The sequence below is a fragment of the Pterocles gutturalis genome, unplaced genomic scaffold (assembly GCF_000699245.1).
Source record: "Pterocles gutturalis isolate BGI_N339 unplaced genomic scaffold, ASM69924v1 scaffold12816, whole genome shotgun sequence".
Taxonomy (NCBI): domain Eukaryota; kingdom Metazoa; phylum Chordata; class Aves; order Pterocliformes; family Pteroclidae; genus Pterocles; species Pterocles gutturalis.
This window is the reverse complement of record NW_010097943.1, coordinates 1-22,701: the sequence shown is the minus strand read 5'-3', so window position 1 is coordinate 22,701 and position 22,701 is coordinate 1. Positions and strand designations below refer to the sequence as shown.

Below are 22,701 nucleotides of genomic sequence, written 5' to 3'. Positions count from 1 at the left end.
AATGCAATAATAAGGCAGCAGAGGATGAAGATTTGGGGTCACAGAAGACAGAAGACCTCAATCTAAACACAAACCAGCTCTATTGATCCCTGGGGCCTGCTCCCCTCATCCATCCCATATGTCATCTCTTAATTGCACTTGCCTTTTCACGTTGATTTATCACTCTCAGTGTGAGCATGGTTTCTAGTTTATAATTTACAGGAAAACTTCACCTCAAACCCATGCACCACGGCATGCACGTGCCAGGCAGTCACCCACAGCAATTGCTTTCAATCTGGCGGTGGCACATCCAGGCAGACAGGGAAACGGTGGCGTTATCCCGAGCGCCTGGTGGTGTGGAGAGCACCGAGGCTCACTCCAGAGGATGTGCAAGCTTCTGCTCCCCTCCCCTAGCGACCCATCTGTCCCTCTCCCCCCAGCAATGCAGTAAGGTGTAGTGATGTTCCTTGCAAAAGCTGCAGGAGACAGCTTCTGCCTACCTTGTGTCTCAATTCACAGACCTAATCAGGGAAAAGGAAGGGGAAGAAGAATCATTTTGACACTAAAATAGGAGATTAAGGATGGATGGCTGCTTCCCAAACCAAAGGCTAAGATCGGCGTTCCAGGATGAATGAAAGGCTCCACCCAAATTCCAGACAACGCAGAGCAGGCAGACCAAACATGTTCACAAACAGACAGTTTTGTCTCTCCTTCTGTGACCTGGTGGATAATTCACGGGTCTGACTTTTCCTGAGAGATTATAAGAGCTTGATTTAGAGGCAGAAACAAGTCCCAGAGTTGGGATATAGATCCAAGTTCCCCCGAAGTTTGGACTCAGGCCCAGCTCTACTTTGATCCAACGATTTTATAGCTTGGCACGGAGAGCAGGCTAAGTTTACCAACAAAGCATGCTGCAGAGCTGATTTACTGTGCTTCCACACACTCATGCCTGGTCTGGGTAGCGACCGGCTTTGTGCCAGTATTGTTATCGGAGCAAATGTCTCACTCTATCTGTCCTGAAGCAGAGAGAGGACACTTTGCTTTGTCATTCAGCATCCTCTGGTTGTTCAGGGAGTTACACAGATGGACGGGGAAGGGCATTTGTCCAGAGTAAACACTTGAACATTAGAGAAAACTAGGGTCTATTCAGGCCTGGAGCAACTTATGAAAATGAAATATTTGGTTTTAATGCCTTAAAATTTTTGACATGGTGTGAAGTTTCTGTTTGTTTATATGACATTGATTGCTGACAGCAGTTCTGCTCCCAAGGTCAGCTCTCCAGAGAGACCAGAGGGAGGGAACCTGTGTGCTACCTAGAATAAGAAAAGCTCAAAAGGACTATGCTACAGCTACCCCCGTGCATTACTCCAAGTGCTTCCTCTTTATAGGACTCCCTATGCTCAACTGGGACACCGAATCCCGGTAGCTTTAGAAGTGAACAGGGCTGTTCACATATTTAAGTGCAGCTTTGGGTAGCAGTATTTCTCAAAGTCTAATGAAGGTGATATTCAGGTATTTGAACCTAAAACTTGCGTATAACAGTCACCAGGAAAAAAGGCAGCTTCCAGGTTTTTTTGCGGAACATTTTACAGAACTTCCTCTGCCATGTTATGTATTGCAGAGGAGCAGGAATTACTAATTTTAGATCACTCATTTTCTTGCTAATGCAAAATTATGATCCTCTAGTCTTAAATTCAGTCACCTTTTAAACATCTCAGATACTATAGCTTTCTGTGACTTCTCCTGGGAAATTATGTCACACCCCAGCAGTTCTCAATATCAGGAAGGTACCTGATACCCTTTCAAAAAGTCGATTAAAAGAACATAGAAAATTCATCCACAACAGCCACTCAAAAAATTCCAGTGTCAGAAAATACCCAGAAGTTCTTAAGAGAAACAACTGCAAGGCCAGTTAATTCTGTTTAGCACAACTTCTGAAACTAATGCTTTGGCTGCAAAAACCTCCCATCGCTCCCCCCGGTCCAAGCAATGCTCTGCAGCTGCTGCAGAAAGCAGAGCAGGAGAGAAGCGGCTCAGAGCTGGAGTGAGCAGGGGTCTCAGAGCAAGGGCCTGATGGCAAAGTGTCGGTGGCAGACCCACACCACCAGCCTATGCCACATCTGCCAGTCTGGAAACGGCGCATTGGTACCCGTGATGGGCAGCCCAGCAGGGCCCCACGTGCTTATATCCTCCTAGTACCAGTGTGAATACCTCCTTCCACCTCTAGAAACACAGTCCCTGGCAGGTGCCTGGCTCTTCTGATCTCAAGCCCTTGGAGGTTAAAAAAAGTCAAGGAAAAAAAAAAAAAAAACGTTTCTGTTGCTTCCTGTGCTTGGAGAGAAGAAGGTCAGCTCAAAGGAGAGATTAGTCTGCTCGGGTTGTTATTTCAGCAGTGTCAGGCCCAGCACAAAACAAGATGAAGAGAATAAGCATGATAAGTAAATAGAAGGAATGGGGAGAAGCCTGGAGGAGCCTACGGCACACTGTAGCAGGCAGTGGCCAGCACTGTAGAAAACTGTTGTCTCCCAAGCCTCCCCTGTAATTTAAAAGTTTTCAGTTTTGAATCAAACAAAAGAACAATTTCAACATCTTTTCAGGCTCTTCCCTTCTCCTCCAAACTTTTTCTTCAGCTGGAGCACATTGCTGAACTCAGCTAAATGTATAAATAGCTTGAACTGCCCATTTTTATTTACTGGAAGACCCAGATGAAGAGATATGCTGCTGACTCAAAAGAAAGATGGAAGGGAAGGCTCCGTGACATGTAACAGCAACTCTGGGACAACTCTCCTTTGCTTTGAAAAAAATCTAGGTGACAGAAGCCATCAGGTTTCCATCCCACTGCTGCCCAGTGCTCGTTCCCTCAGCATCGTTACAGCTCCTCTGACGGAGAACTGACCCCTCAGGGCCCGGCACTGCTCCTGCTTGGCACAGACAACTGCAGAAAGGACTGTTTCTTCTAGTGGAGATGCTCTAGGACACTCCACTGCCGAGTGTCAGCAGCAATACAACATCCTGACCTGAAAAAAGAGGAGAATGTTGTGTCTCCACCTGCAGACTCCTTAGCACCAGAAATGTGGGAAATCCCTTTGAGCTGAGAGCCGGCAGGGGAGAGGCTTTCAGCACTGCTGCTGAGCAGGACAGTGCGACTGACTTCAGCGACATCCTCGCTGTTCTTCAAATTTGTGCTGGAAATGGCCACGGCCAGCCTACGGCTGTCGAAAAATTTCTAACAAAACTAAAATCAGAGAGGTAGGCATGCCACAATGAGGGAGACATGCCACAACAACTTTTTATTTTATATTTTATCTTTTAAAAAAAAGTAAAGGCAGGGTTTCTAAAAGAAGCTGGTGCTGGTTGCCATGGGCATAGCAAACAAACAGCGCGGCTTTCAAATACTCAAAGAAATAAAAGTTCCCTGTCAGTGCTGCCTAACAGCCAAAGGACACAATCATTCAATAGTCCAGCCTGATTCAAGCAAATTTTGGCATTCTGGCTGCTTGCCCTTGCCTTGAGCACTGCAGCTGGTAGAAACTACTTCCCATAGGGAAGGGAGAGATCCTCTTTCCAACACACGACACCGACCTAACCCAGCAGTTGCTATAGGCCTTGGAAAGTTCATTCTGATGTACAAAAGGACGCACACACTTGAAGTGTGAGACTGCAAGAAGGATCACACTAGCTCAGATAAAAATCCCTTCAGGCTCAAATTCTGTCCCAAAACTAGATCCCAAGGGAAAAGTAGAAGAACAGGGCAAGCATATGAGGATATTTCTCCTAAATAATCTTCTAGCTGTAGCAATTGGTAGTTCAGGGGCTGCCACACCAGCAGCAGTTTTGTATGTAATAGCCCCCAATAGAGTTTTCTTGGGTCTTTTTCTTATTTGAAACCCTGAAACGTTTTAGTATCCTCTGAGTCTTAAGGTATAGCAATGTACCTCCCTGCTAAGTGCAGAAGTGCCTTTTTCATTGTTGATTTTTAGCCCACCTCACCACAACTGCCACATTAGATCAGACAAACATGACAAAGGCAGATTAGCTTCCTTACAGTGCTCCTCCACGCACGTCTGCACTGGTGAGCTGCAGTCCCACCACCTCTTCTGGATCCTACAAGCACCCCCAGGTCCATAATAACACCAAAATTGTGGAAAGGCTGGCTGCTTCTTTCAAGCTGATCACCTGGATGCACCAGCACAGTTGTGGATGCAGGCTATGCCTGGGAATCCAGGGAGCTGGGGAGTCTTAGTGACAGTACTGGGAGGAGAGCAGGTATTGGAAGGGAGTGAGAGAGAATATCAGTTGCAACTGTACCTCTTGAGTGGGTCAGACCTAGGAGATTGCAGGGCAGTTCTTGAGAAGTGGGCGAGGCATGAGGATCGCAGTAGTCAGGATGGATGCTGCACAGAAATGGAGCTCTGGAGCTCACCTAGCAGAAGTCAGGGCTAAAATGAATTTTTAAAATGTCTTCATTCCTACCTTATACTAATTTAAAAACCCTGTTATCCCACCTTTTTAATGACAAAAAAAATAATACCTGAATCACAATTTCATAGTCTCCAATCATAAAAGAAATTATGAAAAAGATGATTACAAAGCTACAGCCATGTATTCTTGGCAAATGCCAGCTTACACCAATAGCCAGTGGGGAAGAGGGAACTACATGTTATTAAGTTTAAACCTCTGTATAGTTTTGTACTCTCCACATTCTGTGTCGCACACATGGGAGAGTATGCACAGAAACTAGGGATTTTCATCTGAGTTACAGAGAACAACTGTGCAGGTGTTTGCTGGCAGTGCACACAGTAATGATGTCTCAACACACTGGAGATGATTCTCAGCAGAGGTCCTGCCTTTCAGAGGAAATGCCTTTCAGGCTGCAAGGTGACTGGGAATTTCCGTGCAGTAGCTTTGGGCAACTCTTCATCAGAACAACATAAAAACAGAATATACTACCGAGTCCAGTTTTCAGATCCATCCTCAGCTTCAGCTGAAATAGAGCCTCTGGGAACTCTGTTCTTTCCTACAACAACTGATGTAAACACACAGTTGCTGGTTAAATTCTGCCTAGTCTGACAACAGCTATTTTTGTCATTTGCTCTGCTTGTCTCTTCTCATGTATATGACTTCCTACTTTTCTCCTTCCCTGTTTTCTGTTACCATCTCCTTCAAACCTCAGGAAAGAGTAGCTCCTTCAAACTTGTGTCTGCTCTGCCCTTCTCTGCAATGCCTGAAACAGAATATTTCAGCGAGCGTGAGGTGAGGGCATCTGTAACGAAATGCCAATTGCTGCTTCCTGTGTATAAATATAGTGCCTGTCACTTAATATACAGAATCCTCTGTTCTTCACACAAAGCAGGCATTTTCGAACTGAAGCTAGAAGACATTTTGGAAGGTCACATCCTTCCATGGTTAGTTATTCTCCACTCAAAAGTTCTGAACCTGCGCAGAGCTTATACACTTGTACTTTGAACTTTCAGGACTCCGTGAAAATGGACCCAAGTACATACCCTGAAAGATCTAAGCCTCTGCTCAGTTCTTGTTAAATCCAGACAAGCTCTCCGGTGATGAGGACAGGCATTTTTGAGCAGTGCTGCTCTCTTTTCAAGAGACATGAGGAAATTTAGTTTTATGTTAAAGGTACAAAAGTTGTTTTAATTGTTTTATCCTTTGATTTGAATGTCACAGGTCATTCTGGAGTCACAAGGGGTCTAATTTGTAGTCTATGGACACAGATTTACAGGGAAGAGAAGGTACACGGAGATGCCATCCTGTTTGCTCCCCTTCCCCAGCAAAGTCTGGAGTGACGTGTCCATGCTCCCCATTTAGCTTGGGGCTGCTTCCAGTTCCAACACCTATCTAAAAATATCCAAGCACCAGAAGCAAAACACGTATGCAGACACACCACAGCACTAGAGGAACGCTCCACGTTTGTTGAAGCTTTCATGAAAGATATGCTACATCCAACCTAACACTAAGCCCAGCCGCCTAAGCCCAGCCTGCTGCACAGCACAGCCTCCCTAACAGCTGATATAACTCCTCACGCTAGCTACTGCCTTGCTGTCACTGATTTATAGACAGACAGAAACTTAGACTGCCCTGCTCAGAGAAAGGGTGCTGCTCGTGCCTTCTCTCTGCCGCAGGCAGTGTAGACATCACACCACAGCTGGGACCCGTACAGAGGTCTTTCCAGTTGCCCTGAATGGTTTTGCCTTTCTGTTGATAGTTCCTCTGAGAACAAGGAAAAAAAGCATCCTATCAAGATTAATTCTTCAATATTTTCACCACAACCCCACTAAGCAATGTCAGACGTGATTCTCATGTGAAACACTGCTATGTGCCTGGCCTAGGACTTGGCAATGACTTTGTTACCTCTCTGCTGAAACACTAGATGCTTCTGAACTTCTTTCCTCCACACTTTGCTGCCACCACTGGGCTTCACAGAAAGAAACGTTGTTAAAACCACATTGGGTATTCTGGGTGTGGCAGGAGGAAAGACAGATGTTGACCTCAGAGGAGACTGGTGTTGGGTTGCTTTCATAACTGTGTTAGCAGAATCTAAGTTACTGGAGGCAGAGGGTGAACAGGACTGCTGGAAAGTGGTCTGTAGAGTTCATCTGGAAGAGACTTCTCTCAGTTTCAGAAATAATACTTTAAAAAACTACAATAAGAGCAAAATGTTGTAGATCATACTGATGTTAAAATGGAAACTTACCAGAAAGGAAGGTGGAGTTATTTCACACTTCTACTCACCAAGCAAAGGCAGAAAAGAAAGAAAATTTTAAAAGCTGTGGTTTTCCAGTGTACCTTCCTGTGTACAAGATGTAAAGGAACTCTCTGAATTACTCAGTTAAACCAGTCTCTAACCGAGTGAAAACAAACCATCAAGCTGACAGTTGCAAAAGAAAGCATGTGGTGCACCAGCATACGCAGTGAGCACACCTGGGACCTGAGCACTGCCACTGATGGAGCTCTGCCACTTACATCACTGGTGCCACAAAACTGAGCTTTTGATGGCTGGGAAGCAGACAGTACCAGAGCCCTATCTGCAGTCCATTTCCTGGCTGTCGTCGTGTCACACAGGACAGCCTGGTACTGCCTGCCCTCTAGTAACAGCCCCGTTCTCTACCAAAACCAAGGTCCAAAAATGACGAGAGAGAAAGCAACACAGAGAGCAGCTAGGATGAGTTCACTCTGAAGTGCTGTCATCCCATGCTGTTCCAGCTGAGTCCCCTTCCTGAACCAACTATAAGATAATTTTGCACAGTGAGTAGAATGGATTTATGAGCAGATGCAGCAGTTCCCCAATACTTCTCGTATCTGTGCTGCGACAGCGGGTGGGTGAGTACCAAACAAGGCACCTCTGCTCAAACAGAGGATGCATCTTCTGCCTTAAGAGCAGGAGAAAAATCACACAAAGCTCTCAAAGAACACATTCTGTAAATGTTTATCCTATTGGAGAGAGCCACAGGAACCAGTGGTCAGTGCCCTAGAGAGACAGATTTGCCTTTCCAGCTTTGGCATGCTGGGTAAATTTGGATAAATTCACTTTGGAAGGTATTTTGTAATCTACAGAGCAAGAATGCTAAACGATGGTTCAGCTTTATTGTAATGAGCTTCTCCCCTTGGTTCGCCCGTTCCTCTAAAAGCTCTGCTATTCTCTTTCTGCCCCTCCAGTTTCAAAACCAAACACTGAAACATGCCTGTTTGACAGGAGCATCTCAATCCCGCTGTATTCGAGTAGCGGGAGGCTACAGCGAGTGAAGGCAGCAGCCAGGGTGGGTATCCCGGAAAACGTTGGGAATAGTGTAGCCACTAGATGGCAAAAAGCACCACAAGTTGCTGCAGAGCGGCTGCTGCACAGGCTGCATCTGGTCCCCGTTACTCTGGATTCAGAGTCAATCCCGTTTCCACCAGAAATTCGTTTTGACAAATCTAATCTTTAAACGGCTCCCCCTTGGACACTTAACAAAGATGCACAGTAAATTTGTGTCCAGCCCTGTTTTCACTGAGACCTCTGCTGCAGGAGGCTCCATGCAGGGATGCCCAAAGGGAAGGCTGGTGCTCTGTCTGTAGCTGGGGTGGTTTAACACTCTTCCAGAATTTATGTGGAAATGTCAGAAGTGAGCAGTTGAAAAAAAAAAAAAAGGCAAATCGCAAATTTTCAGTTTGCTTGAATTATTTTCAACCCTAGGTTTTCTAATTTGGCTACAGAACAAACAAACCAACCAACCAATTACTACAACAACACTAAGTAGCATAATATACTGAGAAGATAAAACACTCTTTTAAAGTATCCATGAGGCATCCTCACTTTGGATGCTTCAGAATAAAGCCCTTATCAATCCCATTAGAAAGTCAAACCGACACAGAAGAAATAGGCAATAGGTAGTGTGCATACAAAACAGCACAGACAAAATTAAAACTCACTTTATGTCGGCTACATGAGTTGCTTCCATTAAACCCTCCAAAGCACTGAAATGATATATTTTGCTGATATAATCAGAGCATCCAGCAGCGAGGAGCTAATCTATAGCACTGCTGCTGCCGCCTGCACATCTCCACAGCCCAGGAGTCATAAAGGAATACCTGATGGATCCATGGGTCAACATTCAATTTATTTATTCGCTCCCGCACATAACTTGGCACAATGACATATCTGCTACTCCCTTAAGCCCCATAAGGATGAGGGATCCAATCCACTGATTTTAGAAAACTATTATACAAATAAGGAAGGAAATGGCTTAAATCTATTTCAATATACTTATGGACTGTGGCCTTGCCCCGTTCAGCAACTAGGGAACTGTTGAGACAAATCTTTCATACAAGGAGCAAAAGGCCAGAGCTGACTGAAATGGCCGTTAAAGACCATGCAGAGGGCAAATTGGTCTCTCTCCAGCTCATAACCAGATGCATTGTTGTACCAGAAGACGGATTCATCCTTACAGACAACCAGCAAAGAGGAGAAAAGCTTCATGTATGGCTTATGATTGTGAACCACTCGTGGCTCAGATTGCCTGGAAACCAAGAAAGCAGCAGGTTACACTTGTCCTCGATACATACTGAGAAAAGGCTATTTTTCAGTATCCACTACAGCTATTTTGCCAGTGTTTACATTACCTGAATCACCAACAGCAAAGGAAAAAAAATCTCTAGGAAGAATAGACCAACACAGCATGCAAACAGCATGTGCAGTTTGCAAATGTCTTCTATTTTTTAAATTCCAGTATTTACCAATTTCAGGCATTAAGTTGTTAGCACATTCCCCACCTCCTATTGGAAAATCCACACTAAAAAAAAGAAAATTTAATTCCTTGTATATGTTTAATTTTTCAAAATAATCCATTAGAGCTTTTAGGTGAGCAAAAGCTATCTCTGCTGCTGATATTCAATTTGTCTTTTAATTTCAAACTTTTAACTAACTTAGCTGCAAAGAATATTCTTTGTTTCCTTTGCATTGTGAAAATTTAGCTTCTATCAAAATTTCCCACCAGACTAATTTTTTTGCAAAATGAAACTTCAAAATGTTTAAGTGTTACTAGGGCAGTACTGAAAAATACTCAGTCTACCATGTTTTCCCTGACTGATCTCCAGAGATTCACCAGAGATTTCTGGTTGAAAGTCTTTTCCTTATATTTCTACAAATTCAGGTTGGGAAGCGGATTGCAAGGCTGAGGACAGGCCAGCCTTTCCCTTTGCCTGTGCATTTTTCGAATGCCTGGCAAGGCAGCCTTGCTGCTGGGAGAGCAAGCTTTGATCAGGAAACAGATGTCCAGCCTAAATTAACACAGGGCAATCAGGAGCCTTCATGTGTCTCTTAAGACTCCTGAAATGGCCCAAGAGATACAGGATTTCCCTACCCATCTGCAGTCGCACGTGGCTGGGAAGTGATATGTATCCTCTCTTCTTCTGGGCTCTCCTAGTCGCCAGGCTTCAGCCAGAGAGATTTTAGGGTCATCCATGGGCTTTTCGCCAGGGCTCTGTGGAGATCCCAGAGCCTGCCCAGGCTCCTTCAGGGAACAGCACACTCTGGGTCCTGATTTCCAGATTTCTAAATCTGAAAAACCTCTAAATCACACCAAAGTCCTGGCTTCTGTGTGTACAAACACCCAGCCTGCCTGCAAACTGCTCTTTCCTCTCCCATCACTTGTATGCTGGTATCTCTGCTGCTTTCTGAAAATGGCCTCTAGCTTGCCAAGCAACCAGAACAGTGCACAATCTATCATTACCCTTTCATGTCTTTCTGCAAGTCTACATTGTAGGACCACTTAGTTCTGTAGGTCCATCTGGACTGGCAGCGTAACATCTCTTTTTGCTCATCTCCCTGCTGTACTTCTCAGCCCAGCACCGAGGCCTGATTTCCCAGCATGGTTTATTCACGCTTTGCTTCTGGGACGCAGGAAACCCCTGGGAGCATCAGGGTTTCAAAGCCTCCCGAGGCTCTCTGCACCGCTTGTGAGTCTTTTACAGGAGAGCGAGCTGTACCGCACGGGGGTGCTCAGAAAGCACTGTGGGGAGGATGCTGCAGAGCAGAGCTGCTTCAGCTTCAAGGGTGACTGAGGAGGAAAAACCTGCTAGTGCTGCAGGCAGCATAGAGGGTGGAGCTGGTTCTGCTCTACCCTTCAGGCTAGCGCTCCAAAACCCAGCTCCCGTTGACCTTCTTTATTTCCTAGAATCACAGAATGGTTCAGGTTAGCAGGGATCATCTTATTTCACTCAGTTGACTTTTATCCATTGGCAAGTTGCAAGAATAGCAAAATGTCAGTTAGCATCCACAGTCACAAACACAGTGGGATTAAAAAAGAGGATGCACATAAGGAGCAGTGCAATTCCTGGCTTCATGGAGCATTTTATTGCATTTCCTGATGGTAACAGATTGATGCTATTGTGCTTGTTAGCATGGTCAACTTTTATTACAAGACTATTAAGAGTTTTATCTCTATGTGGATCTTTGAGATTCTGGGGGTAAATTTTTTCTCTAGATTCACAACCCATCCTTAGAAGCCTTTACTAATAAAGTGCGCTTGTTTCTGCCCCACAGCACACTGAAGGCAGCATTTGAGATGCTCAAGCAACGTAAGTATTTACATCATCCTTTCTGACCTGGCTAAGACAGGCACAGCAATGGATTTATCCCCTCTGGGGTCTTTCATCCTCTTCCCCACTCTACTTCCAACTTTTCCATCCCAGTCTGTGGTGTGGAGAGTGGAGAGAAGGGACACTCACCAGGAGCCCTCCAAGGCTGGGCACTTGGTCCACTCTCTGGTGGCAAAGAAAATGGCTTGTTCCTCAAGTTAGTTTTATCTGGATCAAGTCACAAAATACCAGCTCTGTTCCCTCTTCTGCAAACCACCGACATCAAAACAGCATGCTTTCGAAATGTGCCCCAGGGTGAAGGAAAGCCTTTCACACACAGAAAAGGCAACACCACCACAGCCGACAGGGCAGCATACCTGGCTACTGGCACCTGCTGCTCAGATACAAACACCCTTTTGAAAAGCAGCTGGTGAATTAAGGTATTTTTAGAGCCTGGGTGGGGGAGCTCAACATTTCTGGAACACGCAGGGTTCCATTTCCCAGGCACCAAAGCTGACAAATGTGGAGAAGCCACTTCAAACAGCATCAGCCAGGTGCTCCGAAATTCAATGCATCTTTCCTGCCCCTTGGAAGTTCTCAGCTTGCAACCTCATCTAATGACATTTGTGCAAGGCTGGACGCAAGTGGCAAGCAGCTTCCAAGAGCTGTGACAACCCAGCAGCATAGTGGAGGGAAAGCAGACACGGGGTGACGATGGAGCTCAGAGCTCCTCCCTTCCCCCCACACCACAACATCTGACGTCCAGCCCCTGAAGGAAGATGGGTAGCCGAGGTACACAGGGCTATGAAGAAATGCAGCTGGCTCTGCACTTGCCAAGGCTGCTCCAAGCAGATACTCCAGTTCTGCAGGGAGCAGTCTGGCCCATGCACCTTGCAGGCACTGAGAGGAACTGCAAAAAGCCCTGTTCAGGTTGTGCCAACACTCAACCATGTCGGGGCATGCAGAAACAGGGAGGCCTTTTACTGGGCTGCCCTGTTGAGGACAAGTCATACAGCCACCACATCCCAGAAACAACTCCTGAAAAACACGACTTCATGTTTAAAGACCTTTCCACTGACAGTGTATGAATTCTGATTTGTTTTAGAAATTGAAAGTGTTGGAAACTCTCATATCCAGCTGGCAGTAATGCTGAAGGATGAACTGAAAGGAATAGAGGAGTTCCGAGAAAGACAGAAGGAGCAAAGAAAAAAGGTGAGGCACTAGAGAAATGTTGAAACAGATGGGGTCAGTGGTCCATGCTGATGGCCTGTCTCCAGCCATAGAGTGTGAATACTGCAAAAGGTGACACAGCATGCCCAGTGTGCCCTTCACTCCTTATACTAGACTGGGGAAGGAAATCTCTTTCTGATCCCAGCTGGAAATAAAGTAGTGCTCTGAACTCATGAGACAGAGGCTTTAGTCACTTCTGCTCTCCCCAGTGTTAACGGCAGATACTATTATTATTTCTGTAAGAACTTAATCCTTCCTTTTCTCTTTTTTATACTCTTGCTAACTGGGTCTCTTTGATATGATCCTGCATGATCTCCAACGTGCACGAAAATAAAGGGGAAACACAAATATTTAAAAACATAAAATTAATAGCATACTAAATGCAACACCAATATATGCTGAATTACAAATACATGGAATAAATAGCATCTAGTTGATGCTGTATAATAAAAATGTGACTGTATTTAAGGCCATTTCATCCCCTATGATCTTATCCAGCTCTAAGTCCCTTGAAAAAGTAGCTCTCAATAGAGACAATGGTGGTTGCTCTCACACCTTCTCTAGTTCCATGGGGTTGAACTGGAAACAATTAGATGGCCCCAGAAAAAAAGGGAAAAACTGCTTTGGAGTCTTACACAAGCTTTTTTCTCCTTCAGCATGTGGCTGTAAGGAAGTCAACATTAGTCATGCCAGATGGTGTCAGCATTTTCAGTGACCTCCCCAAACGCTGTGACATGTATTTCGCTGCAGCTGCTTTCAAGACTGTGCTATTTAGACCAACGTGAAGCAAGCCCCTGCACAGCCCTGGAGAGAGTTTTACTTAAGCAGAATATAAAGAACGAAGGGCCAAAAGCCCCACTGAAGAAACCCATACCCTGCCCAGTAGGAGCATATCTCACTGTCACGTAAGGCTGGGCATATCAGAACTAGAACCATACAAGAGAATTCAGCACTGTCCTTCCAGTGCTGACCAGATGGCGATGTGGACATCAAATCGAATCGAGCACAAATTTCCCAGAAGCAACAGAGTATAAATTAAACAGGAACTGTTTGTATTTAAAATGGACAACTGCCCTTGCTCACGTGGGTGAGACAGTGGTTTGGTCTGCAAAGGTGTGGCATCAAGCTCTCGAACCAGCAAAGGAACTCTGCTGGCAGAGCTGATGGGCACTGCGGCTGGGTGTTACATTATTGAGTCTCCTTAAGAAAAAAAAGGGGGGAAGAGAAAATTAAGATTTACTTCCTACCTGGTATTAACGGAAACCACTGAAGCAGAATTATCTTGAATTATTTTTTTACCTGTTCTCTGTATCACTTAGAAACCTGCTATTTATACCAGCAGAGTGAAGCCATTTTCCCCACAGGCACGCGGCTTATAGAAAGGCCCCGACAACAGCTTTCCTCATCCTGCCACCGAAAAGGGCAGGAAGAAGTCCAAAGCAAGAAACACTTATTTCTGTGTGTTTCTTACAGTACAAGTCTGCGATGGAGCGTGTGCAGAAGAGCAAGTTGTTGCAGTATAAGAGAACAATGGAGGTAAGCAAGGAGGTTTTGTGCAGGTTTCTTGATGCAAACTGGCTCCAGTTGGAGACAGGGCGAGATCTGTATCACATGTACCTGTATTTAAAGAAAGGCCAAGAACATGTGAGTGTACAAGAGTGTGAGAGAGAGAGAGAAAGGGGATGTGATTCCTGCTACAAGGAGGAAGCTAATCTTTGCTGCTGCACCCACTGAAGAGTCTCCAAAACAAATACTCAGAAAATTAATGTGGAATGAACAATGACCAGGTCAAACAGGATTTCATTCTTTCTAGGCAAGGATACTTACAGGAGCAAATGTAATCTTTCAGTCTGTGCAAATACAATTTTAAAAAACAGTGAGGGAATCTTGTAAACAGGAGGAAAGCTCTCCAGCTGGAAAGCTTGCAGGTACAAGAGCTGCAGGCAGCTGGCTTTGGTTTCCAATGTCCAATTGTCTCTAAAGAAAAGCAGTTGCAGACCCGTCAGTGCTGCAGCTACAACTGTACTAGCAATTTTTATTTAAACACAGTTGTTCTAAGTGAATCTCTAAGACAGAGAGGTCTTTTGGTGCAAAGAAGGATTTCTTTTGCTTCTGAGGACTATACTGAGACTGTTACCTGGCTGTCTCGCAGCTTGGAGCAATGGGCAAGGTGACACACCGCCTTCAGCCACCTGATGCTCCAAGCCACACTGGGGAATGACAGCCCATCTCCGCTGGCACCTCGGGAATGTGGGCTCCTCATTTTGTCTCTGCACCGTGGCTCAGACAGATGCCTGATGCACCGATGGTGATAGTGCTGCCTGTGTATTCGTGACCACCCCTGAGGGGAGCTGGGTGCAGCTGTACAAAGCAAACAATTTCAGGGCTGCAAGAAGAGGACCTGATTTATGCTGCTAGCCCCTACCCCAATTTTTCAGTTCTATTTTTCTGTCTCCTTACAGTGTCACAGGGAATTTATTCTGTTGCCCAGTCTTGAGAACTGATTCGCTCCCCTAGACTCCAAAAGAGAAAATACCTAGAACATCAAGCTGGAGACAACCCAGCCTCGTTCTCTAACCCAAACCCTCACATTTTATTTCATTTCAATACAGTCAAAGAAGACCTACGAACAGAAGTGCAAGGAGGCAGATGAGGCTGAGCAGTCCTTTGAACAGACAAGTGCTTCAGGCAACCAAAAGCAGACAGAAAAGGTACCTGAGCTGACAGTGCTATTTAGAGAGAAAACAGTGGTTTTTTTTTTTCCTTTTCAAGGTACAAGAAAATATAATTGAATAACCCATTCTTCAAGATACCGGGGGCTGCTTTCCCTTCTAATGAACCCCTTAGAATCGAAATTAAAACAAAGCACCTTCCCAAGGAAGCCTTCCTTCACAAACTCCTTTGGTACCCTGATCTTGTTCTGTGATAGGCTGGGAAGGGTCTAATTAATTTATCTCAGGCTATGATTTAATTGCTCTATGAATCCTGAGGGGAAATTGAATGAGATTTTTCTCTGAAATTATTCATCAAAAAAGAAACAAGTCAGAAGTATCTTACGCAGTTAGTTCTGCGTTTTGGTTGCTTACATTTAGTAGGCAAATTTTTCCTCAACATTTTTTCTCCTTATGGTTAGTTTAATTTCAACTGAATTTATAAATTAAAAAATAAATCATGGGAAATTAAGGCACTGCAGTCTTTCATCGTCTTGATACTTGTAGCTGACAATTCACCAAATTTTAACGGGAACATTTTACAGCAGAACAGATGGAGAAAAAAAAAATAAATGAACTCCCTTTGGCTCAATAAAAATCAGTGCAGTGTAAGCAAAAAGGATCAAAAATCATCTCAAAGAGCGGAGGGATGGAGACTCTAAAAACAGCAACAGAACTTTACATTTTATTTCCAGCATTTGCTAATCTGGTGAACAAAACCCTCCAGTTTAGCTGTAAAGAGGGGATGAAATCCTGGCCCCACTGAAATTACACCAGAACACTTAGCAGCTTCAATGGCATCAAAATCTGACCCAGCTCCTTCCCATGCAGAAGGATCCCAGGGTGCTTCGTTGCCATTACTTCCACACACATGCCAGAACATTTGAAATGCACAGAGGCATCTCCCAAGAAGCATGTCAGCTATTTAATTCTGCGCAGCACTTGCAAACTGTTTGGGCAGTAAGCAAATAAAAATGAAGCTTATTTCCCAGCTTACTATATATTTTCCAACCAGCTGTGATGAGGAATATGGCCATAAGAACCCCTGCCTGAGCCTTGTCTTGAAGGGCAGAATGGCAGAATGTGTTATACTGATGTCTAGAGCTGTGCAGAAAGACCTGGGAATACAGAGCTGCCAATAATAGCTGTATTCTCATTTGTTGAAAGCTGCAGGTTTTTTAAAAAGAGAATTTCTACTTACAGGGAATTTTGCTTTTAGGCTTCTGCGTTGTTAGGGGAAATAATCTGGCATTTACAAAGTATTTTAAAGACTGTGTTCTTTTCATCTGTGTATTACATGAGGAGCTTGGAAGATGAAGAATTTTAATGGCCATTTATTTCTGCTTATAAATCTATTAGAAAGAACAACAAACACTTGAGGGAAAAAAAAAAAAACCAAAAACAAACCAACAACTCAGCCAGCAGACACCAAGCTTCAGGCTGGATCATGCTGGCACTGAGCTCCTATGGAAGGGATGTCTGAATGGAAGATGTCAATTGACAGATTTCCCTTGAAGTCAGTGGACCTACGGCTGCCTCTCTGAAATTCTGGTCCCTTCTCCATAGCACGCATTCAACAGAACCATGCAGAAAGGCAGGGCAGCCAAAAACTGTTTGCAAGTTTGAGCCTTTCCCCTAGAAGGGGAAAGGGAGCAAGCAGCAAAAATATTGGGGCAGAAGCAAAAATACAGTCAGAAATTAATTTGGGGTGTTTCTTTTCCTGTTTCAGAGTCAGAACAAAGCCAAGCAATGCAGAGATGCAGCAAATGAAGCAGGTGATGCTCTATTTGCAACTGAACTAAGTTTTTTTTCTCAGCAAAGATCTATACCAACACCCTGATTTTGACAGAGCACCATCCAAATCACCCAGGCTAGCTCTGTTTGAAGTCCCAAAATCACCGACATGAAGGTTAATGAAGAAGCTTCTAAAGAATGGCAAACCGATAGTCATCTAACCTGGCTAGCAAAACACCACCATTTCCTTTCTGGAAATGCAAGTCTCCTGGTTTCATTAAAGAATTTATGGACAACTTCCTATATGAACTTCACCCAGGAAATAAAAACTCTTCTTGAAGCAAGCTTGAAAGCACAAAATAATGACACTCAAATTGCCCCCAACCAGCCCAAACCAGACACACAGCCCCCACATTCCCTGTACATGAGCACGGAGGCACTCTCCAGCCAGAAACACAGTGTACGTCCAGGACAGCCCAGCAGACACCTGAGCCGTTCATGAGTTCAGACTTGCCTCTCACTGCTCATGTAAAAGTTTAAATCCCATGGTTTACCTGGCTGGCTCAGCACGGAAAGAGCCTAAGGATGCTCATTGCCCAAGCATGGGCTGGGCTCTTCCATCTCTGATTTGCATTATCCCCACTGTAAAAATGATCTGCAAACCATGCAGAGCAAATCCTTACTCTAGTATAAAGTTGCAAAGAAAAAAACCAAACATCCTAGTGTTCCACCAGTTTCAAGCTCACACATTCTTGTGATGCTCTAGCAAACCACAGGCCTGCAGTGCAGGAACCACAGCAGAGTCCTAATAGGAGGAAAAGATAAAGACTCTATAATTTTTTTCCCTAACTGTTGGGTTTCTGTTATATGTGTCCGTGTTAGAGAACGTGTACAAACAGAACATTGAGCAGCTGGATAAGGTCAGGACGGAGTGGGAACAGGAACATATCAAAACCTGCGAGGTAAACATTGACTTTTGCAGCGATTATTTGACCCGAGATATCATCCCAAGGGTTTGGCTGTTTGCTGTATGTGGAGTCTTAGTAGACATCTTCGCAAAAATACTGCAAAACCTAGAGTTGATTCAGATACAGCTGCTAGCTGCCTCACTTGCCTACAAGCTCCTTGCTTGTTCAGCATACGTATGTAAATAGAAGGGAGGGGAATAAGTGCAGAGGTGTGAGAAGTGGAGCAATATATGAACTGGTACATCTGTTTGCAAGTACTTGTTGCCACTTTTCACCCATAACTTAACATAAGAATAAACTATCTTTAGGAATGATCTTCTATCACAGTCAAGATAAGGTTGTTTCTCAAATAACTGCTTTGTTGCAAAATCTAATTTCAGTAGAAAATTAACAGAAATGTGGACAGAAAAATTCATTTTTTGTTTAAAACAATTACATTAAAAATTGAAAGAATAATTCAATTAATCCATTAAAAAGAAACAAGCAAAAGATTCCCTTTAGATTAAGTTTTGGAAAGGGCTTCGAGAATGGCTTCTTGTTCTAACGTAGGAGGTTTTTTCATTACTTTTTAAAATCTCATAAATTCAATGGAGATTAAAAATAAAATTTTCTTGCTAAGCTAAAAAGGTATGTACCTCAGCATTCTGAGAGCAAAGATATCCAAGCCCCTCAGAATCTTCATTTTGCACAGCACTTTATATTCACAAGAGTATTTGCCCTCTCTCAACTGAAGGTCTCTATTTCCTTTATGCTGAGGATGGACACAATTCGCACTTGGCTAGTAAGTTTTGCACAACAATTTACAGGAACTGGTTGACATCCAAATCAGCCACACATTTGATCATATTAATCCTTCACATATGTTTGCCCGTATGATTTTACCATGTTTACTTGTTGCAGGCCTTATTTCCACATAAAATAAAATGCCAGGAGCATAGCATTCCAGTTCTCTGCTTCCTCTTTAAGTATTCCCTATCTGGGAGGACTGGAAAGTCCCACAGCTGGCACAGCAGACCTTCCATAGAAATTGTGCCAAGCCTTCATCTTCCCAAGATGCACATTCTCCCCCTTCTTAAAAAGCCAACAAACAAATGACATGTTCCACAACCTAAACCACTTCATTTCTCCCACATGGCTAAATTCGGATGAGCCCACAGAGCTCGCGGCCTGCCCACTCCTTGATTCAGACAACTGTTCATAAAGGAAGGGCATCTTTCACGCCTTCTTTTGAAAGTGCTTGTAGACAGAAGAACTGATAGATTTTTTGAGGTGTTTAAAACTAGTAATTAATACAAAAGCAGCTTAAGATGCCAATCTTCTGGCTGCATAGTGGGGAATTTGGAAGAGCCGAGGTCGCTTAGGTCTCTAGCCAAGAGCTCGCTATCCATAGTCCAAAAATCTTGGCTAGCAAGTGGCAGCACTAGGATGACCTTAGTCACGGGGGCTGTGCCAAGTTCCTTGGCACGAGATGTCCAGGTCCACCAGCAGTCTGTCGCCCAAGCTGACGGAGCATGAAGGATGTGTTTAACACAAGACCCAGCTGTACTTTGGAAAGGGCTTGACAAGCCCAGAGTCACTCCGCTTCCCTCTTTGATGAGCTCTGTTTCATGACAGGACACCTTTTACCTGGAAAATTCCCAGTCAGCTCTCCTGCTGTTTCAGCAGCCCCTGAGGGGCTAGGCTGCAGCCACAGGCTTTTTGTTCAGAATGGATATTGAAATACTCTTTATCCACTCTTCAGGTTCTCTTTAAAAGCTTTTTCTCTCAGAAACTGGTCCCAACGCCAGCTGACTCCCTTGATGGACTCTGTTGTTTTTTTTTGTTTGTTTTTTTTTAGATGGTAAGATACTAGATGACAGGCAGCATACCCAGCTGAATGTTCTGATGAATACTGTATATATTTGTGATGTTCTGGACATAATTACTAGCAAATAGAGATGGAAACAGATGGCTGGAAGCATCTGAGCTTTTCACACCTCATAGAAAACCAAAAATTGATGTTCTACTTATAACAGAACAACTTAGAAATCAGCATGGTCGTTTTTTGGGTTTTTCTTGAAGTTTTTAAAGAATGGGTTTATCTGCCTCTTCCCCCAACTCAGTTCACACTTCTCTCTTTTCCCCCTTCATTCTTCCCAAGCTGTGCAACAACACTAGAAAATCAGAGAGATGAAGGGAGTAAAGTCTAAAGAAAGAAAAATGCCTTCTCTTTACCATGAAAATAAGCTTAAAAATTAACAGAGGCAACTCCAGAGAGCTTCAAGTAGTTTCAGAAGAGAAAAGTTTGGAAAGAGATTTTAGAAGACAGAGATGGATATTTTGGGCTCTACCTCTATTATAAGTACAACCCTTTAACAACAGTACTCCACTGATCTGTTAAACATGAAGATTTCAGTGCAATGAGCAGACAGGACCTTGACTCTGAAATCCTTGGTGGTAGAGGTAACAGTCAAATCCACATAGCAATTCCTTTCCCTGCTTTATTTTTGGCTATAAAAACTTTAGTTTGGTGCAACCAATTAAAACAAATTCTTGAACACAAAAAAGTAAATGTAGTTTCTTGAGTAGCTAAAATACGTCCCTTAAAAAAGGATCCTTCAGAATACTTTGCAGACAGACAAGCTTGGCCCAGGGAGCCCCAGCCCTGTCACCGCCTGCAATGCAAATAAATAACTACCATGAGGCTACCTCACGGCTCCTCTTTGGCTTTAGGTCTTCCAGCTGCAGGAGTGCGACCGCATCACCATCCTCCGCAACTCGCTGTGGGTCCACTGCAACCAGCTCTCCATGCAGTGTGTGAAGGACGACGAGGTAGGGGCACCTGCCAAGTAGCTTCACATGTGGAGGAGGAAGAGGAGGAGCAAGAGTGCTCTAACAATACGGCACTAGCTTGCCCTTCTCCCCGCGTGCTGACTCCCTCCAGCAAACCGGCTGTTGTGCATGTTCAGTGAGGGGCAGTATTCTCAGTCTAGCTTGCTCCCTCTAGATGTAAACCAGGTATACACCTAGATGTAGATGGTCTGTGTCACACTTGGTGACACTTCTGTGTCTCCTCCCCTCAGTCTGTTGGGGAATGCTTCCAGCTACCAGAACGGTCAGTCGAGTGTATTTCGGCTCAGGCACGATTTTCAGAAATGCATCCAGTCATAGTCTCAAAATTGGAAGACATAAAAAAATACACTAGTTTTAACTTTGAATGGTTGTTTCCTGCTACTGATTTCTTTCTTACCTTGAAAAGCCCTGGACTGCCCTTGTTCTCCTCTCTTAAAAGGATATCCAGAGCACAAATAAGCCATTGTGTTTACAAGAATGTTTGTATGGAGGACAGGCCAAAGACCCATCCAGGTCAGACATGTATCAAGTATAAAGTGTCTTTTAAGGGGAAAAGTATTAGAAGGGCATTAATTGTTAATTCAATGTGAAATGTTAAAAATTAAGTTAAATTATTGGATTTTGTTTTGTAGCTGTATGAAGAGGTTCGCGTAAGCTTGGAGAACTGCATTGTAGAGTCAGACATAGACTACTTCATTAAGACCAAAATGACAGGAACACAACCTCCAGGTAACTATTCCTATTGGTCTTGTCAGACGAGTCACCCGTAAGGCTGAGGCTGCAGTTGTGCAGTACTCATCCTCTGGAGGCAAAGCCAGCTGGAGAAGTTTCTGCCTCTCTCTTTTCTGGCTGTTCATTCCCACCCGCTGCAGCTCACTTCCCTCTTACTGTGCTGCCATCACTGCTTGTGCAGCACTGCAAGTGGGATAGCTGAATGATTCAGGTTAAAAATAACTCTCCAAAAAAGAAAAAAAAAGTTGTTTTGGTTTTTCAGCCAGGCTCATTTCACACTACAGCTGAACTGGCACCACTAAGGAGCTGGCAAAGTGCCTTGCAGAGATGGCAACCTCAATTTCCTGCGGTGGTGACAAGTCAGAGGCAACTTACTGTGTAACTGCACCCTGACCTCCCCTAGACAGGGATGCTGCCTCTTCATTTGCAGCACAGAGAAGACAAGACTGTATTCTCTTCTGTTCCACCTGCCCAACAGGGAATTAACATCCTTTGTCCTCTCAGGAAGTTGTCTGTATACAGGCAAGACTCTGTCTGGGGGAAGTTTTGAATGAAATTGGCTTTGCTCCAGCATGCAGAAGCAATGCAAGGTTCACAAACTCTGCCCACTCAAGCCAAATCAGCCTGTTTCTTGACTTCAATGATCAAAACCCCTGGGCTGAAATGGAGACTGGGACACCAAGAGCTAAGAGCAGTTGAAAAATGAAAACATGCTACATCGGAGTAGGAGTTCTCCAAGCACATCACCAGAAAGGAGGCTATTTAATGTTTCACATGGCCAAACACAAACACCACCCTCTGACTTCAAAAAGTAATACAAGATATTTATAGGCTGAGTGAATGCTTGCACTTCTGTGCAGCTGCTGCAGGAAGCACAGATTCACAGCCTTTGTCAAAGGAGAGGAAAATCCCTATTTCATCTCTTCATTAGCTGATCATACACATCTCTGCTGAAAAGATCTCTTCCCCCATTTATTTTTTTTTTAATCTGTACACAGATACTCCTTCACTTCCACTATCTCCTCTAACACCATACTGCTATGTCAAAGAGAAAATCCCCTTCGTATGCCCTCACCAGTATCAGCAGAGCTTACTTCCACTCAGGATGGGGAATAAGCCACACTGGCGTAAGAAAATTTTACACTGAAAAGCCTTCCATGCTAGAAGCTGTATAGGTACAAACACCAGCAGGACGAATGTCCTGTCCCACAGGATAATTATCCCATACAGGAACAGCTCACACCCCTTTGATTTCATCGCAGAGCTCGGAGCCAGCAGCAGTTACACACTAGCAACCTCTTCAACAGAGCCGGACGCTGCCACTAACCCAGCACTGAGCTGCCCTTGCCCTGTTTTTTATTCAGCCTTTGTCATCACACCTATGACAATTAAGAATTGTTATTTTGGGGATTTTTTAAATCATAGAACCATAGAATCATTAAGGT

At 44.1% G+C, this 22,701-nt stretch overlaps 1 protein-coding gene across 1 annotated transcript in view; it reads left to right on the top strand.

Annotated features, from left to right (window-relative positions):
* PSTPIP1 (proline-serine-threonine phosphatase interacting protein 1) overlaps positions 1 to 21,253 on the top strand; it is a gene marked incomplete at its 3' end in the record, with an annotated part of 45,446 nt that extends 24,193 nt beyond the window's left edge. Inside the window, exons 4-11 of the mRNA XM_010087204.1 lie at positions 11,015 to 11,049; positions 12,155 to 12,261; positions 13,753 to 13,815; positions 14,892 to 14,990; positions 16,720 to 16,765; positions 17,607 to 17,686; positions 20,405 to 20,503; positions 21,157 to 21,253. Of these exons, the coding sequence (XP_010085506.1) occupies positions 11,015 to 11,049; positions 12,155 to 12,261; positions 13,753 to 13,815; positions 14,892 to 14,990; positions 16,720 to 16,765; positions 17,607 to 17,686; positions 20,405 to 20,503; positions 21,157 to 21,253 (626 nt within the window). The remainder of the gene's footprint in view (positions 1 to 11,014; positions 11,050 to 12,154; positions 12,262 to 13,752; positions 13,816 to 14,891; positions 14,991 to 16,719; positions 16,766 to 17,606; positions 17,687 to 20,404; positions 20,504 to 21,156) is intronic.
* Positions 21,254 to 22,701: the final 1,448 nt, after the last annotated feature.